Source organism: Salvelinus fontinalis, unplaced genomic scaffold (genome assembly GCF_029448725.1).
Source record: "Salvelinus fontinalis isolate EN_2023a unplaced genomic scaffold, ASM2944872v1 scaffold_0082, whole genome shotgun sequence".
In the NCBI taxonomy this organism is placed as follows: Eukaryota; Metazoa; Chordata; class Actinopteri; order Salmoniformes; family Salmonidae; genus Salvelinus; species Salvelinus fontinalis.
The window spans coordinates 142,501-165,002 of record NW_026600291.1 but is presented as its reverse complement, the minus strand read 5'-3'; the positions used below and the strand labels follow the sequence as shown (position 1 = coordinate 165,002).

The window sequence follows — 22,502 nt, the reverse complement described above, 5'->3', positions numbered from 1 at the left end:
ACATCATGTCATGTTGTTATAGAATACATCATGTTGTTATAGAATACATCAGGTCATGTTGTTATAGAATACATCATGTTGTTATAGAATACATCAGGTCATGTTGTTATAGAATACATCAGGTCATGTTGTTATAGAATACATCATGTCATGTTGTTATAGAATACATCAGGTCATGTTGTTATAGAATACATCAGGTCATGTTGTTATAGAATACATCAGGTCATGTTGTTATAGAATACATCAGGTCATGTTGTTATAGAATACATCATGTCATGTTGTTATATAATACATCAGGTCATGTTGTTATAGAATACATCAGGTCATGTTGTTATAGAATACATCATGTTGTTATAGAATACATCAGGTCATGTTGTTATAGAATACATCAGGTCATGTTGTTATAGAATACATCAGGTCATGTTGTTATAGAATACATCATGTCATGTTGTTATAGAATACATCATGTTGTTATAGAATACATCAGGTCATGTTGTTATAGAATACATCAGGTCATGTTGTTATATAATACATCAGGTCATGTTGTTATAGAATACATCATGTCATGTTGTTATAGAATACATCAGGTCATGTTATATAATACATCAGGTCATGTTGTTATAGAATACATCAGATATCAGGTCAACAGCAGAATATTGAGCTTGTGTGTACCCTTCAGGGACAAGGGTAGGGAGTCAGAAAGTAACCATTGTCTCAGTAGAAAATGGTCTCACTTCACTTCCTGTGTGTGACTTCTTCCTGTTTCCTGTGATGTGATTAGATCCGCTACTGGCAGCGTGACAGACAGAACCAGACAGAGAAGATGACGTTGGTGTTTGTTCCTGATACGCGTGTTCGTCTGGTCAACCTCACGTGTTACACGTCCTACCTCGTCACGCTGTCTGCCTTCAACGTAGCTGGAGACGGCCCGCCCAGCGAACCCCGGGGCGCCAAGACCCTACAGGCCGGTAGGTTCCCTAACCTCTAACCCCTACCCTCTAACCCCTAACCCACCCAGTGAACCCTGGGATGCGTATACGTTAGACTTGGCTTCAAATATGATTTGAACTCAATGAAAAGTCTTTATCTGGGCTTGATAATGATGGAGACTGTTGTCATGGATGGAATAGAACAGTCCTCAGACAGTCTAAAGCAGACACTGAGAATATACACATACATCTAATAGTATCTGATCCCAGGTCTGCGCTGTCTAAAGCAGACACTGAGAATATACACATACATCTAATAGTATCTGATCCCAGGTCTGCAGTGTGTAACCTACTCTCTCCCCCCAGCCCCCAGCCAGCCTAGTTTCCTGTCGTTTTCGGAGGTGACAGGATGGAGTGTCAACGTCTCCTGGGGGGCGCCCAGCGCTTCTAACGGGGTGGTGGAGGGGTACAGGGTGGTCTACCAACCTACACAACCTGTACAGGGTAACGAACACCCACACACACCTAGCAACACACACAGCCTGTACAGGGTAACTAACACCCACACACACCTAGCAACACACACAGCTTGTACAGGGTAACTAACACACACACACACCTAGCAGCACACACCGCCTGTACAGGGTAACTAACACCCCCACACACCTAGCAACACACACAGCCTGTACAGGGTAACTAACACCCACACACACCTAGCAACACACACAGCCTGTACAGGGTAACTAACACACACACACACCTAGCAACACACACAGCTTGTACAGGGTAACTAACACACACACACACCTAGCAACACACACCGCCTGTACAGGGTAACTAACACCCACACACACCTAGCAACACACACAGCCTGTACAGGGTAACTAACACACACACACACCTAGCAACACACACAGCCTGTACAGGGTAACTAACACCCACACACACCTAGCAACACACACAGCCTGTACAGGGTAACTAACACCCACACACACCTAGCAACCCACACAGCCTGTACAGGGTAACTAACACCCACACACACCTAACAACACACACACGCCTAACAAGTTGTTTAATGGTGATTAATGGTGTTTGTATAACTTCACATGTTTTAAAGTGTGTGTGTGTGTGTGTGTGTGTGTGTGTGTGTGTGTGTGTGTGTGTGTGTGTGTGTGTGTGTGTGTGTGTGTGTGTGTGTGTGTGTGTGTGTGTGTGTGTGTGTGTGTGTGTGTGTGTGTGTGTGTGTGTGTGTGTAGGTGTGAGTCGGGTGGTGACGGTGGATGTGAAGGGGAGCTGGCAGCGTTGGTTAAAGGTCAGAGACCTGACTAAAGGAGGAACCTACAGGTTCAGTGTCCAGGCTAGAACAGTCAGCTACGGACCTGCTGCACACTGTAACGTCACCTCACAACCTCTACCGGGTAAGGAGAGAAGAGGGGGGGGGGGGGGTTAGGTGTGTGTATAGTGTGTGAGATGTGTGTGTGTGGTGTGTATGAGGTGTGTGTGTGTAGTGTGTGAGGTGTGAATGGTGTGTATGAGGTGTGTGTGTGTAGTGTGTGAGGTGTGTGTAGTGTGTGAGGTGTGTGTGGTGTGTATGGTGTGTATGAGGTGTGTGTGTGTGTGTTTAGTGTGTGAGGTGTGTGTGTGAGGTGTGTGAGGTGTGTGTGGTGTGTATGAGGTGTGTGAGGTGTGTGTGTTTAGTGTGTGAGGTGTGTGTGTGAGGTGTGTGTGTGTGTGAGGTGTGTGAGGTGTGTGTTTAGTGTGTGTTTAGTGTGTGGTGTGTGTGGTGTGTGAGGTGTGTGTGGTGTGTGTGGTGTGTGAGGTGTGTGAGGTGTGTGTGTTTAGTGTGTGAGGTGTGTGTGTGAGGTGTGTGTGTGAGGTGTGTGTGTGAGGTGTGTGTGTGAGGTGTGTGAGGTGTGTGTTTAGTGTGTGGTGTGTGTGTGTGTGTGTGTGTGTGAGGTGTGTGAGGTGTGTGAGGTGTGTGTGGTGTGTGTAGCAAATCCAACTTTATCACATGCGCCGAATACGACAAGTGTAGACTTTACCCTGAAATGCTTTACTTTACAAGCCCTTAACCAACAGTGCAGTTCAAGAAGAAGAAAATATTTACCAAGTAGACTAGAATAAAAAGTAATAATAAAAAGTAACACAATAAGAATAACAAGGCGATATACAGGGGGAACCGGTACCGAGTCAGTGTGCACGGGTACAGGCTAAAGGTAATCTGTACATGTAGGTGGGGGCGAAGTGACTATGCATAGGTAACAAACAAACAGCGAGTAGCAGCAGTGTACAAAAGGGAGGGGGGGGGGGGGGGGTCAGTGTAAATAGTCCGGTGGCAATTTTATGAATTGTTCAGCAGTCTTATGGCTTTGGGGTAGAAGCTGTTGAGGAGGCTTTTGGTCTTAGGCTTGGCGCTCCGGTACCACTTGCCGTATAAGCGCCCGGATTAGTCTCCCGCTCCTTGAAGGTGGCAGTTCTAGCCTTTAGCTCGATGTGGATGTTGCCTTTAATCCATGGCTTCTGGTTGGGATATGTACGTACGGTCACTGTGGGGACGACATCATCAATGCACTTATTGATGAAGCCAAACACTGAGGTGGTATATTCCTCGATGCCATTGGATGAATCCCGGAACATATTCCAGTCTGTGCTAGAAAAAGAGTCCTGCCTCATCTGACCACTTCTGTATTGAGCGAGTCACTGGTACTTCCTGCTTTAGTTTTAGCTTGTAAGCAGGAATTAGGAGGATAGAATTATGGTCAGATTTGCCAAATGGAGGGCGGGGGAGAGCTTTGTATGCATCTCTGTGTGTGGAGTAAAGGTGGTCTAGGATGTTTTTGCACATGTGACATGCTGGTAATGTGGTAAAACTGATCTAAATTTGCCTGCATTAAAGTCCCCTGCCACTAGGAGCGCCGCTTCTGGGTGAGCATTTTCTTCTTTGCTTATGGCCTTATAGAGTTGGTTGAGTGCGGTCTTAGTACCAGCTTCACTTTGTGGTGGTAAATGGACGGCTACGAATAACACAGATGAGAACTCTCTTGGTAGATAGTGCGGTCTACAGCTTATCATAAGATATTCTACCTCAGGCGAGCAATACCTTGAAACGTATTTTATATTAGACATCACGCACCAGCTGTTATTGACAAACAGACACACACCCCCCCACCTCGTCCTACCAGAGGTAGCGTCTCTCTTTTGCCGGTACATAAAAAATCCCACCAGCTCTATATTATCCGTATCTTCGTTCACGTCTCGGTGAAACATAAGATGTTACAGTTTTTAATGTCCCGTTTGGTAGGATAATCTTAATCGTAGATCATCAATTTTATTTTCCACGTTAGCAAGAAGAACGGAAGGCAGTGGGAGTTTACTCGCTCGCCTCCGGATTCTCAGAAGGCTGCCCGATCTGCGTCCTCTTTTCCTGCATTGTTTCTTCACGCAAAAGGCGTGGATCTGGGCCTGTTCCAGTGAAAGCAGGATATCCTTCTCGTCGGACTCGTTAAAGGAAAAAGTTTGCTCCAGTCGGCGGTGAGAAATCGCTAGTCCTGATGTCCAGAAGTTATTTTCGGTCATAAGAGATGGTAGCAGCAACATTAGGTTGTTAAAAAATAAGTTACACAAAACGATAAGAAAAAAATAACAAAATAGTACAAAAACACCATTAAACACGATAAGATGGCGCCATCGCCATATGTGGTGTGTGTGTGAGGTGTGTGTGTGAGGTGTGTGTGTGTGAGGTGTGTGTATGTGAGGTGTGTGAGGTGTGTGTGTGTGAGGTGTGTGAGGTGTGTGTGTGTGAGGTGTGTGTATGTGAGGTGTGTGAGGTGTATGTATGTGAGGTGTGTGAGGTGTGTGTATGTGAGGTGTGTGTGTGTGTGTGAGGTGTCTGTGTGTGGTGTGTGTGTGTGTGTGTGTGTGTGTGTGTGTGTGTGTGTGTGTGTGTGTGTGTGTGTGTGTGTGTGTGTGTGTGTGTGTGTGTGTGTTAGTGTGTTCAGCTCCAGACCTGCTATACACACCAACATCCCCAACATCTACAGGTCTCTGTGTTTATATGGTCTGAATGGCTCCTCCCTCTCTCCCCCAGGCACCCCTGGTTCGCCCATGGAGATGTCAGTCACCAAGTCCTCCTCGGCGCTGACCATTCATTGGTCGGAGGGAGACGCGGGGGCGGGACCTGTCATAGGTTACATCATCGAGGCTCGTCCCTCAGGTGAGCAAGCGAATGTGTGTCTGTGGCGTGTGTGGTGTGTATGTGGTGTGTGTCTGTGGTGGGTGGGTTGTGTCTGTGGGATGTCTGTGGGATGTCTGTGGTGTATGTGGTGTGTGTGTGTGTGTGTGTGTGTGTGTGTGTGTGTGTGTGTGTGTGTGTGTGTGTGTGTGTGTGTGTGGTGTCTCTGGTGTGTCTGTGGTGTGGTGTGTGTGGTGTGTCTGTGGTGTGGTGTGTCTGTGGTGTGGTGTGGTTGTGGTGTGTGTGGGGTGTGGTGTGTGTGTGGTGTGTGTGTGGTATGTCTGTGGTGTGTGTGTGGTGTGTCTGGTGTGTGTGTGTGTGTGTGTGTGTGTGTGTGTGTGGTGTGTCTGTGGTATGTCTGTGGTATGTCTGTGGTGTGTGTGTGCGTGTGTGTGTGCGTGTGTGTGTGTGTGTGTGTGTGTGTGTGTGTGTGTGTGTGTGTGTGTGTGTGTGTGGTTATTGATTCTCTTTCCCATTCTGTCTTTTTCTCATGTTCTCTTTCTTTCTCTCTTTCACCTTCTCTCTTTCACTATCTTCTCTATTTCACTCTTTAAATGTCTCCTATCTACCCTCTCCTTCTCTCTTTCCTCTCCTTCTCTCTTCTCTCTCCTTCTATCTTCCCTCTCCTTCTCTCTCCTTCTATCTTCCCTCTCCTTCTCTCTTTCCTCTCCTTCTATCTTCCCTCTCCTTCTCTCTTTCCTCTCCTTCTCTCTCCTTCTCTCTCCTTCTATCTCCTTCTCTTCTATCTCCTTCTCTCTTTCCTCTCCTTCTCTCTTCCCTCTCCTTCGCTCTCCTTCTATCTTCCCTCTCCTTCTCTCTCCTTCTATCTACCCTCTCCTTCTACATTTCCTCTCCTACTCTCTTCCCTCTCCTTCTCTCTTCCCTCTCCTTCTATCTTTCCTCTCCTTCTATCTTCCCTCTCCTTCTATCTCCTTCTCTCTTTCCTCTCCTTCTCTCTTTCCTCTCCTTCTATCTTCCCTCTCCTTCTATCTTCCCTCTCCTTCTATCTTCCCTCTCCTTCTATCTTCCCTCTCCTTCTATCTTCCCTCTCCTTCTCTCTTCCCTCTCCTTCTCTCTTTCCTCTCCTTCTCTCTCCTCTCTTCCCTCTCCTTCTATCTTCCCTCTCCTTCTATCTTCCCTCTCCTTCTATCTTCCCTCTCCTTCTCTCTTTCCTCTCCTCTCTCCTCTCTTCCCTCTCCTTCTATCTTCCCTCTCCTTCTCTCTTCCCTCTCCTTCTATCTTTCCTCTCCTTCTCTCTTCCCTCTCCTTCTCTCTTCCCTCTCCTTCTCTCTTTCCTCTCCGCTCTTTCCTTTCCTTCTATCTTCCCTCTCCTTCTCTCTTTCCTCTCCTTCTCTCTCCTCTCTTCCCTCTCCTTCTATCTTCCCTCTCCTTCTATCTTTCCTCTCCTTCTCTCTTCCCTCTCCTTCTCTCTTTCCTCTCCTTCTCTCTTTCTTCTCCTTCTCTCTTTCCTCTCCTTCTCTCTCCTTCTATCTTCCGTCTCCTTCTCTCTTCCCTCTCCTTCTATCTTCCCTCTCCTTCTCTCTTTCCTCTCCTTCTATCTATCTTCCCTCTCCTTCTCTCTTTCCTCTCATTCTCTCTTCCCTCTCCTTCTCTCTTTCCTCTCCTTCTATCTATCTTCCCTCTCCTTCTATCTTCCCTCTCCTTCTCTCTTTCCTCTCCTTCTATCTATCTTCTCTCTCCTTCTATCTTCCCTCTCCTTCTCTCTTTCCTCTCCTTCTCTCTTTCCTCTCCTTCTATCTTCCCTCTCCTTCTCTCTTTCCTCTCCTTCTATCTATCTCCCCTCTCCTTCTATCTTCCCTCTCCTTCTCTCTTTCCTCTCCTTCTATCTATCTTCCCTCTCCTTCTATCTTCCCTCTCCTTCTCTCTTTCCTCTCCTATCGTTCCTCTCCTTCTCTCACTAATGATATTTACACCTCTTTTTACATTCTCTCACTACCCTCCATTTTTCTCTCCCTTCCTTCCTTCTCTTCCCCCTCTCTCTCTCTTTCCCGTCTCGCTCTCTCTCTTCAGATGAAGGCATGTGGGACTCGTTTGTCAGGCTCCTCCCCCCCAGCAGTAGGTCAGTAACCGTGGAGATGGACCGTCTGAGGTCAGGGGTCGGATATGAGTTCCGTGTCATCGCTGTCAATCGCTACGGTTATGGAGAACCCAGCACGCCATCCACCGCGCTCGCTGGTAAACATACACACAGACACACTCACACACAGGCCTGACACACATACACACTCACACACTCACACACAGGCCTGACACACAGACACACTCACACACTCACACACAGGCCTGACACACAGACACACTCACACACTCACACACAGGCCTGACACACAGACACACTCACACACTCACACACAGGCCTGACACACAGACACACTCACACACTCACACACAGGCCTGACACACAGACACACTCACACACTCACACACAGGCCTGACACACAGACACACTCACACACTCACACACAGGCCTGACACACAGACACACTCACACACTCACACACAGGCCTGACACACAGACACACTCACACACTCACACACAGGCCTGACACACAGACACACAGACACACTCACACACAGGCCTGACACACAGACACACTCACAGTAACACAGTCGCTGTTTTAACACTGTGCTGCCATCTAGTGTCAGACTGGTTATAAAGGCCTTCATAACAGTGATATGTCTGTCCGTAGCGCTGTGGGACTGGAGCAGCTGTAACAGTACCTACAGCATCCTGTCACCAGACTGGTTATAAAGGCCTTCATAACAGTGATATGTCTGTCCGTAGCGCTGTGGGACTGGAGCAGCTCCAGTACCAACAGCATCCTGTCACCAGACTGGTTATAAAGGCCTTCATAACAGTGATATGTCTGTCCGTAGCGCTGTGGGACTGGAGCAGCTGTAACAGTACCAACAGCATCCTGTCACCAGACTGGTTATAAAGGCCTTCATAACAGTGATATGTCTGTCCGTAGCGCTGTGGGACTGGAGCAGCTGTAACAGTACCAACAGCATCCTGTCACCAGACTGGTTATAAAGGCCTTCATAACAGTGATATGTCTGTCCGTAGCGCTGTGGGACTGGAGCAGCTGTAACAGTACCAACAGCATCCTGTCACCAGACTGGTTATAAAGGCCTTCATAACAGTGATATGTCTGTCCGTAGCGCTGTGGGACCGTCCCTTCTATGAGGAGTGGTGGTTCCTGTTGGTCTTGGCTCTGATTGGTCTGATCATGATCCTCATGTTGGTGTTCAGCCTCCTGCTGCACGGACACAACCAGCAGTACAGGAGCTGTAGCACAGGTACACACACCTACACACCTAATACACACCTACACACCTAATACACACCTACACACCTAATACACACCTACAGACCTAATACACACCTACACACACCTACACACCTACACACCTAATACACACCTACACACCTACACACCTAATACACACCTAATACACACACCTACATCTAATACACACACCTACACACCTACACACCTATACACCTACACCCCTACACACCTACACACCTACACACCTACACCAACACACACCTACACACACCTACACACCTACACCTAATACACACACCTACACACCTACACCTAATACACACACCTACACACACCTACACATACCTAACACCTAATACACACCTACACACACCTACACACCTACACCTAATACACACACCTACACACCTACACCTAATACACACACCTACACACACCTACACATACCTAACACCTACTACACACCTACACACACCTACACACACCTACTACACACCTACACACAGGTACACACACCTACACCTAATACACACACCTACACACAGGTACACACACCTACACACCTACACCTAATACACACCTACACACAGGTACACACACCTACACACCTACACCTAATACACACACCTACACACACCTACTACACACCTACACCACACCTTGTTGTCCCGTGTGGCTCAGTTGGTAGAGCATGGCGCTTGCAACGCCAGGGTTGTGGGTTCAATTCCCATGGGGGGACCAGGGTTCAATTCCCACGGGGGGACCGGGATGAATATGTATGAACTTTCCAATTTGTAAGTCGCTCTGGATAAGAGCGTCTGCTAAATGACTTAAATGTAAATGTAAATGTACACACAGGTACACACACCTACACACCTACACACACCTAACACCTACACACACCTAACACCTACACACCTACACACACCTAACACCTACACACCTACACACACTTAACACCTAACACCTACACACCTAACACCTACACACACCTAACACCTACACACACCTAATACACACCTACACACCTAATACACACCTACACACCTAATACACACCTACACACCTACACACACCTAACACCTACACACACCTACACACACCTACACACCTAACACCTACACACACCTAACACCTACACACCTACACACACCTAATACACACCTATACACACCTAATACACACCTACACACCTACACACACCTAACACCTACACACACCAACACACCTAACACCTACACACACCTAACACCTACACACCTACACACACCTAATACACACCTACACACACCTACACACACCTACACACCTACACACACCTAACACCTACACACACCTAACACCTACACACACCTACACACCTAACACCTACACACACCTACACACCTACACACCTAATACACACCTACACACACCTACACACACCTAACACCTACACACCTACTCACACCTACACACCTAACACCTACACACCTAACACCTACACACCTAATACACACCTACACACCTAACACCTACACACCTACACACACCTAACACCTACACACACCTACATACCTACACACCTAATACACACACCTGCACACACCTACACACACCTACACACCTAATACACACCTAACACATACACACCTAATACATACCTACACACCTAACACCTAATACACACCTACACACCTAACACCCACACACCCACACACCCACACACCTAACACCCACACACCTACACACACCTAACACCTAATACACACCTAACACCTAATACACACCTAACACCTACACACACCTAACACCTAATACACACCTACACACACCTAACACCTACACACCTACACACACCTACACACACCTAATACACACCTAACACCTACACACACCTACACACCTACACACACCTACACACCTACACACCTAACACCTAACACCTAACACCTACACACCTAACACCTACACACCTAACACCTACACACCTACACACCTAACACCTAACACCTACACACCTACACACCTAACACCTACACACCTACACACCTAACACCTACACACCTACACACCTAACACCTACACACCTACACACCTACACACCTAACACCTACACACCTACACACCTAACACCTACACACCTAACACCTACACACCTACACACCTAACACCTACACACCTACACACCTACACACCTAACACCTACACACCTAACACCTACACACCTACACACCTAACACCTAACACCTACACACCTAACACCTAACACCTACACACCTAACACCTACACACCTAACACCTAACACCTACACACCTAACACCTACACACCTACACACCTAACACCTACACACCTACACACCTACACACCTACACACCTAACACCTACACACCTACACACCTAACACCTACACACCTACACACCTAACACCTACACACCTAACACCTACACACCTAACACCTAACACCTACACACCTAACACCTAACACCTACACACCTAACACCTACACACCTAACACCTAACACCTACACACCTAACACCTACACACCTAACACCTACACACCTAACACCTACACACCTACACACCTAACACCTAACACCTACACACCTACACACCTAACACCTACACACCTACACACCTACACACCTAACACCTACACACCTACACACCTAACACCTACACACCTACACACCTACACACCTAACACCTACACACCTACATACCTACACACCTAATACACACACCTGCACACACCTACACACACCTACACACCTAATACACACCTAACACATACACACCTAATACATACCTACACACCTAACACCTAATACACACCTACACACCTAACACCCACACACCCACACACCTAACACCCACACACCTACACACACCTAACACCTAATACACACCTAACACCTAATACACACCTAACACCTACACACACCTAACACCTAATACACACCTACACACACCTAACACCTACACACCTACACACACCTACACACACCTAATACACACCTAACACCTACACACACCTACACACCTACACACACCTACACACCTAACACCTACACACCTACACACCTAACACCTACACACCTACACACCTACACACCTACACACCTACACACCTACACACCTAACACCTACACACCTAACACCTACACACCTACACACCTAACACCTACACACCTAACACCTACACACCTACACACCTAACACCTACACACCTACACACCTAACACCTACACACCTACACACCTAACACCTACACACCTAACACCTACACACCTACACACCTAACACCTAACACCTACACACCTAACACCTAACACCTACACACCTAACACCTACACACCTAACACCTAACACCTAACACCTACACACCTACACACCTAACACCTACACACCTAACACCTACACACCTAACACCTACACACCTACACACCTAACACCTAACACCTAACACCTACACACCTACACACCTAACACCTACACACCTACACACCTACACACCTAACACCTACACACCTACACACCTAACACCTACACACCTACACACCTACACACCTAACACCTACACACCTACACACCTAACACCTACACACCTACACACCTAACACCTACACACCTACACACCTACACACCTAACACCTACACACCTACACACCTAACACCTACACACCTACACACCTACACACCTAACACCTACACACCTACACACCTAACACCTACACACCTACACACCTAACACCTACACACCTAACACCTACACACCTACACACCTAACACCTAACACCTACACACCTAACACCTAACACCTACACACCTAACACCTACACACCTAACACCTAACACCTAACACCTACACACCTAACACCTACACACCTAACACCTAACACCTACACACCTAACACCTAACACCTAACACCTACACACCTACACACCTAACACCTACACACCTACACACCTACACACCTAACACCTACACACCTACACACCTACACACCTAACACCTACACACCTACACACCTACACACCTAACACCTACACACCTACACACCTAACACCTACACACCTAACACCTACACACCTACACCCCTAACACCTACACACCTAACACCTACACACCTACACACCTAACACCTACACACCTACACACCTAACACCTACACACCTAACACCTACACACCTAACACCTACACACCTACACACCTAACACCTACACACCTACACACCTACACACCTACACACCTACACACCTACACACCTACACACCTACACACCTAACACCTACACACCTAACACCTACACACCTAACACCTACACACCTAACACCTACACACCTAACACCTACACACCTAACACCTACACACCTACACACCTAACACCTACACACCTACACACCTACACACCTAACACCTACACACCTACACACCTAACACCTACACACCTACACACCTACACACCTAACACCTACACACACCTAACACCTACACACCTAGCACCTACACACCTAACACCTACACACCTAACACCTACACACCTAACACCTACACACCTAACACCTACACACCTACACACCTAACACCTACACACCTACACACCTACACACCTAACACCTACACACCTACACACCTAACACCTACACACCTACACACCTACACACCTAACACCTACACACACCTAACACCTACACACCTAACACCTACACACACCTAACACCTACACACCTACACACCTACACACCTACACACACCTAACACCTACACACCTAACACCTACACACCTACACACCTACACACCTAACACCTACACACCTAACACCTACACACCTAACACCTACACACACCTAACACCTACACACCTACACCTACACACCTACACACCTAACACCTACACACCTACACACCTACACACCTAACACCTACACACACCTAACACCTACACACCTAACACCTACACACCTAACACCTACACACCTAACACCTACACACCTAACACCTACACACCTACACACCTAACACCTACACACCTACACACCTACACACCTAACACCTACACACCTACACACCTAACACCTAACACCTACACACCTACACACCTAACACCTACACACACCTAACACCTACACACACCTACACACCTACACACCTACACACCTACACACCTACACACACCTAACACCTACACACCTAACACCTACACACCTACACACCTACACACCTACACACCTAACACCTACACACCTACACACCTACACACCTACACACCTACACACCTACACACCTAACACCTACACACCTAACACCTACACACCTACACACCTAACACCTACACACCTAACACCTACACACCTACACACCTACACACCTACACACCTACACACCTAACACCTACACACCTACACACCTAACACCTACACACCTAACACCTACACACCTACACACCTAACACCTAACACCTACACACCTAACACCTAACACCTACACACCTAACACCTACACACCTAACACCTAACACCTAACACCTACACACCTACACACCTAACACCTACACACCTAACACCTACACACCTAACACCTACACACCTACACACCTAACACCTAACACCTAACACCTACACACCTAACACCTACACACCTACACACCTAACACCTACACACCTACACACCTAACACCTACACACCTACACACCTACACACCTAACACCTACACACCTACACACCTAACACCTACACACCTACACACCTAACACCTACACACCTACACACCTACACACCTAACACCTACACACCTACACACCTAACACCTAACACCTACACACCTACACACCTAACACCTACACACCTACACACCTAACACCTACACACCTACACACCTAACACCTACACACCTAACACCTACACACCTACACACCTAACACCTAACACCTACACACCTAACACCTAACACCTACACACCTAACACCTACACACCTAACACCTAACACCTAACACCTACACACCTAACACCTACACACCTAACACCTAACACCTACACACCTACACACCTAACACCTAACACCTAACACCTACACACCTACACACCTAACACCTACACACCTACACACCTACACACCTAACACCTACACACCTACACACCTAACACCTACACACCTACACACCTACACACCTAACACCTACACACCTACACACCTAACACCTACACACCTACACACCTAACACCTACACACCTACACCCCTAACACCTACACACCTAACACCTACACACCTACACACCTAACACCTACACACCTACACACCTAACACCTACACACCTAACACCTACACACCTAACACCTACACACCTACACACCTAACACCTACACACCTACACACCTACACACCTACACACCTACACACCTACACACCTACACACCTACACACCTACACACCTAACACCTACACACCTAACACCTACACACCTAACACCTACACACCTAACACCTACACACCTAACACCTACACACCTAACACCTACACACCTACACACCTAACACCTACACACCTACACACCTAACACCTACACACCTACACACCTAACACCTACACACCTACACACCTACACACCTAACACCTACACACACCTAACACCTACACACCTAACACCTACACACCTAACACCTACACACCTAACACCTACACACCTAACACCTACACACCTACACACCTAACACCTACACACCTACACACCTACACACCTAACACCTACACACCTACACACCTAACACCTACACACCTACACACCTACACACCTAACACCTACACACACCTAACACCTACACACCTAACACCTACACACACCTAACACCTACACACCTACACACCTACACACCTACACACACCTAACACCTACACACCTAACACCTACACACCTACACACCTACACACCTAACACCTACACACCTAACACCTACACACCTAACACCTACACACACCTAACACCTACACACCTACACCTACACACCTACACACCTAACACCTACACACCTACACACCTACACACCTAACACCTACACACACCTAACACCTACACACCTAACACCTACACACCTAACACCTACACACCTAACACCTACACACCTAACACCTACACACCTACACACCTAACACCTACACACCTACACACCTACACACCTAACACCTACACACCTACACACCTAACACCTAACACCTACACACCTACACACCTAACACCTACACACACCTAACACCTACACACACCTACACACCTACACACCTACACACCTACACACCTACACACACCTAACACCTACACACCTAACACCTACACACCTACACACCTACACACCTACACACCTAACACCTACACACCTACACACCTACACACCTACACACCTACACACCTAACACCTACACACCTAACACCTACACACCTACACACCTAACACCTACACACCTACACACCTACACACCTAACACCTAACACCTAACACCTACACACCTAACACCTACACACCTACACACCTACACACCTAACACCTACACACCTACACACCTACACACCTAACACCTACACACCTACACACCTACACACCTAACACCTAACACCTACACACCTAACACCTACACACCTACACACCTACACACCTAACACCTACACACCTACACACCTACACACCTACACACCTAACACCTACACACCTAACACCTACACACCTAACACCTACACACCTAACACCTACACACCTACACACCTACACACCTAACACCTACACACCTACACACCTAACACCTACACACCTAACACCTACACACCTACACACCTACACACCTACACACCTACACACCTACACACCTACACACCTAACACCTAACACCTACACACCTACACACCTACACACCTACACACCTACACACCTACACACCTACACACCTACACACCTAACACCTACACACCTACACACCTACACACCTAACACCTACACACCTACACACCTACACACCTACACACCTACACACCTAACACCTACACACCTACACACCTACACACCTAACACCTACACACCTAACACCTAACACCTACACACCTACACACCTAACACCTACACACCTACACACCTACACACCTAACACCTACACACCTACACACCTAACACCTACACACCTACACACCTACACACCTACACACCTACACACCTACACACCTACACACCTACACACCTAACACCTACACACCTAACACCTAACACCTACACACCTACACACCTACACACCTACACACCTACACACCTAACACCTACACACCTACACACCTACACACCTACACACCTACACACCTACACACCTACACACCTAACACCTACACACCTACACACCTAACACCTACACACCTAACACCTACACACCTACACACCTAACACCTACACACCTAACACCTACACACCTACACACCTACACACCTACACACCTACACACCTACACACCTACACACCTAACACCTACACACCTACACACCTAACACCTACACACCTACACACCTACACACCTACACACCTACACACCTACACACCTAACACCTACACACCTAACACCTAACACCTAACACCTACACACCTAACACCTACACACCTAACACCTAACACCTAACACCTACACACCTAACACCTACACACCTAACACCTACACACCTAACACCTACACACCTAACACCTACACACCTACACACCTAACACCTACACACCTACACACCTAACACCTACACACCTACACACCTACACACCTAACACCTACACACCTACACACCTAACACCTACACACCTACACACCTACACACCTAACACCTACACACCTACATACCTACACACCTAATACACACACCTGCACACACCTACACACACCTACACACCTAATACACACCTAACACATACACACCTAATACATACCTACACACCTAACACCTAATACACACCTACACACCTAACACCCACACACCCACACACCTAACACCCACACACCTACACACACCTAACACCTAATACACACCTAACACCTAATACACACCTAACACCTACACACACCTAACACCTAATACACACCTACACACACCTAACACCTACACACCTACACACACCTACACACACCTAATACACACCTAACACCTACACACACCTACACACCTACACACACCTACACACCTACACACCTAACACCTACACACCTACACACCTAACACCTACACACCTACACACCTACACACCTACACACCTACACACCTAACACCTACACACCTAACACCTACACACCTACACACCTAACACCTACACACCTAACACCTACACACCTACACACCTACACACCTACACACCTACACACCTAACACCTACACACCTACACACCTACACACCTAACACCTACACACCTACACACCTAACACCTAACACCTACACACCTAACACCTACACACCTAACACCTACACACCTAACACCTAACACCTAACACCTAACACCTACACACCTACACACCTAACACCTACACACCTAACACCTACACACCTAACACCTACACACCTACACACCTAACACCTAACACCTAACACCTACACACCTACACACCTAACACCTACACACCTACACACCTACACACCTAACACCTACACACCTACACACCTAACACCTACACACCTACACACCTAACACCTACACACCTACACACCTAACACCTACACACCTACACACCTAACACCTACACACCTACACACCTAACACCTACACACCTAACACCTACACACCTACACACCTAACACCTACACACCTACACACCTAACACCTACACACCTAACACCTACACACCTACACACCTACACACCTAACACCTACACACCTACACACCTACACACCTACACACCTAACACCTACACACCTAACACCTACACACCTACACACCTAACACCTAACACCTACACACCTAACACCTAACACCTACACACCTAACACCTACACACCTAACACCTAACACCTACACACCTAACACCTACACACCTAACACCTACACACCTAACACCTACACACCTACACACCTACACACCTAACACCTAACACCTAACACCTACACACCTAACACCTACACACCTACACACCTAACACCTACACACCTACACACCTAACACCTACACACCTACACACCTACACACCTACACACCTAACACCTACACACCTACACACCTAACACCTACACACCTACACACCTAACACCTACACACCTACACACCTAACACCTACACACCTACACACCTACACACCTACACACCTACACACCTAACACCTACACACCTAACACCTACACACCTACACACCTAACACCTACACACCTAACACCTACACACCTACACACCTACACACCTAACACCTACACACCTACACACCTACACACCTACACACCTACACACCTAACACCTACACACCTAACACCTACACACCTAACACCTACACACCTAACACCTACACACCTAACACCTACACACCTAACACCTACACACCTAACACCTACACACCTACACACCTACACACCTACACACCTACACACCTAACACCTACACACCTACACACCTAACACCTACACACACCTAACACCTACACACCTAACACCTACACACCTAACACCTACACACCTAACACCTACACACCTAACACCTACACACCTAACACCTACACACCTAAACACCTAACACCTACACACCTACACACCTACACACCTAACACCTACACACCTACACACCTAACACCTACACACCTACACACCTACACACCTAACACCTACACACACCTAACACCTACACACCTAACACCTACACACACCTAACACCTACACACCTACACACCTACACACCTACACACACCTAACACCTACACACCTAACACCTACACACCTACACACCTACACACCTAACACCTACACACCTAACACCTACACACCTAACACCTACACACACCTAACACCTACACACCTACACCTACACACCTACACACCTAACACCTACACACCTACACACCTACACACCTAACACCTACACACACCTAACACCTACACACCTAACACCTACACACCTAACACCTACACACCTAACACCTACACACCTAACACCTACACACCTAACACCTACACACCTACACACCTAACACCTACACACCTACACACCTACACACCTAACACCTACACACCTACACACCTACACACCTACACACCTACACACCTACACACCTAACACCTACACACCTACACACCTACACACCTACACACCTACACACCTACACACACCTAACACCTACACACACCTAACACCTACACACCTAACACCTACACACCTACACACCTACACACCTACACACCTAACACCTACACACCTACACACCTACACACCTACACACCTACACACCTACACACACCTAACACCTACACACACCTACACACCTACACACCTACACACCTACACACCTACACACACCTAACACCTACACACCTAACACCTACACACCTACACACCTACACACCTACACACCTAACACCTACACACACCTAACACCTACACACCTAACACCTACACACCTACACACCTACACACCTACACACCTAACACCTACACACCTACACACCTACACACCTACACACCTAACACCTACACACCTAACACCTACACACCTACACACCTAACACCTACACACCTACACACCTAACACCTAACACCTAACACCTACACACCTAACACCTACACACCTACACACCTACACACCTAACACCTAACACCTACACACCTACACACCTACACACCTAACACCTACACACCTACACACCTACACACCTAACACCTAACACCTAACACCTACACACCTAACACCTACACACCTACACACCTACACACCTACACACCTACACACCTACACACCTAACACCTACACACCTAACACCTACACACCTAACACCTACACACCTAACACCTACACACCTACACACCTACACACCTAACACCTACACACCTACACACCTAACACCTACACACCTAACACCTACACACCTACACACCTACACACCTACACACCTACACACCTAACACCTACACACCTACACACCTAACACCTAACACCTACACACCTACACACCTACACACCTACACACCTACACACCTACACACCTACACACCTACACACCTAACACCTACACACCTAACACCTACACACCTACACACCTAACACCTACACACCTACACACCTACACACCTACACACCTAACACCTACACACCTAACACCTACACACCTAACACCTACACACCTAACACCTACACACCTACACATCTACACACCTAACACCTACACACCTAACACCTACACACCTACACACCTACACACCTACACACCTACACACCTACACACCTACACACCTACACACCTACACACCTAACACCTACACACCTACACACCTACACACCTACACACCTACACACCTACACACCTACACACCTAACACCTACACACCTACACACCTAACACCTACACACCTACACACCTACACACCTACACACCTACACACCTAACACCTACACACCTACACACCTACACACCTACACACCTACACACCTAACACCTACACACCTACACACCTACACACCTACACACCTAACACCTACACACCTACACACCTACACACCTACACACCTACACACCTACACACCTACACACCTAACACCTACACACCTAACACCTACACACCTACACACCTACACACCTACACACCTAACACCTACACACCTAACACCTACACACCTACACACCTAACACCTACACACCTACACACCTAACACCTACACACCTACACACCTACACACCTACACACCTACACACCTACACACCTAACACCTACACACCTAACACCTACACACCTAACACCTAACACCTAACACCTACACACCTAACACCTAACACCTAACACCTACACACCTAACATCTACACACCTAACACCTAACACCTTTCTCTCTCTCTCAGGAAAGCATGTGTCTACGGTGGAGGAGTCCGTAACCCTGGACAACGGAGGATTCACAGCTCTGGAACTCAACAGCAGAACTCTGAACAACAAGAGCACCTTCCACAAGAAGAATGGAACTAGGTAGAGGGATGGAGAGAGGGAGGGAGGAGAGGAGAGGAGAGAGGGGAGGGAGGAGAGGGAGGAGAGGAGAGAGGGGAGGGAGGAGAGCGGGGAGCGGAGGGAGGAGAGGGGGGAGGGAGGAGAGGAGAGAGGAGAGGGAGGAGAGGATAGAGGGGAGGGAGGAGAGGCGAGAGGGGAGGGGAGGGAGGAGAGAGAAAGGGAGGAGAGGAGAGAGGGGAGGGAGGAGAGGAGAGAGGGGAGGGAGGAGAGGAGAGGAGAGAGGGGAGGGAGGGGAGGGAGGAGGGGAGGGAGGGGAGGGAGGAGAGAGGGGAGGGAGGAGAGGAGAGAGGGGAGGGAGGAGAGGCGAGAGGGGAGGGAGGAGAGGAGAGGAGGGAGGAGAGGAGAGGAGAGAGGGGAGGGAGGAGAGAGGGGAGGGAGGGGAGGGAGGAGAGAGGGGAGGGAGGAGAGGAGAGAGGGGAGGGAGGAGAGGAGAGAGGGGAGGGAGGAGAGGAGAGGAGAGAGGGGAGGGAGGGGAGGGAGGAGAGAGGGGAGGGAGGAGAGGAGAGAGGGGAGGGAGGAGAGGAGAGAGGGGAGGGAGGGAGGAGAGGCGAGAGGGGAGGGGAGGGGAGGGAGGAGAGGAGAGGAGAGAGGGGAGGGAGGAGAGGAGAGAGGGGAGGGAGGAGAGGGATGGAGGGAGGAGAGGATGATGCAGTGAGAGATTAAAGCTGATTTAGCCCACTGCAGTGAGAGATTAAAGCTGATATAGCCCACTGCAGTGAGAGATTAAAGCTGATATAGCCCACTGCAGTGAGAGATTAAAGCTGATTTAGCCCACTGCAGTGAGAGGTTAAATCTGATTTAGCCCACTGCAGTGAGAGATTACATCTGATTTAGCCCACTGCAGTG

The 22,502-nt window shown here is 48.0% G+C and overlaps 1 protein-coding gene across 1 annotated transcript in view; it reads left to right on the top strand.

Annotated features, from left to right (window-relative positions):
* The window catches only part of LOC129842969 (protein sidekick-1-like), a 343,828-nt gene that overhangs the window by 318,274 nt on the left and 3,052 nt on the right, over positions 1 to 22,502 (top strand). Inside the window, exons 34-40 of the mRNA XM_055911690.1 lie at positions 782 to 968; positions 1,296 to 1,433; positions 2,186 to 2,347; positions 5,017 to 5,142; positions 7,192 to 7,356; positions 8,344 to 8,481; positions 21,497 to 21,617. Coding sequence (XP_055767665.1) covers positions 782 to 968; positions 1,296 to 1,433; positions 2,186 to 2,347; positions 5,017 to 5,142; positions 7,192 to 7,356; positions 8,344 to 8,481; positions 21,497 to 21,617 — 1,037 coding nt within the window. The remainder of the gene's footprint in view (positions 1 to 781; positions 969 to 1,295; positions 1,434 to 2,185; positions 2,348 to 5,016; positions 5,143 to 7,191; positions 7,357 to 8,343; positions 8,482 to 21,496; positions 21,618 to 22,502) is intronic.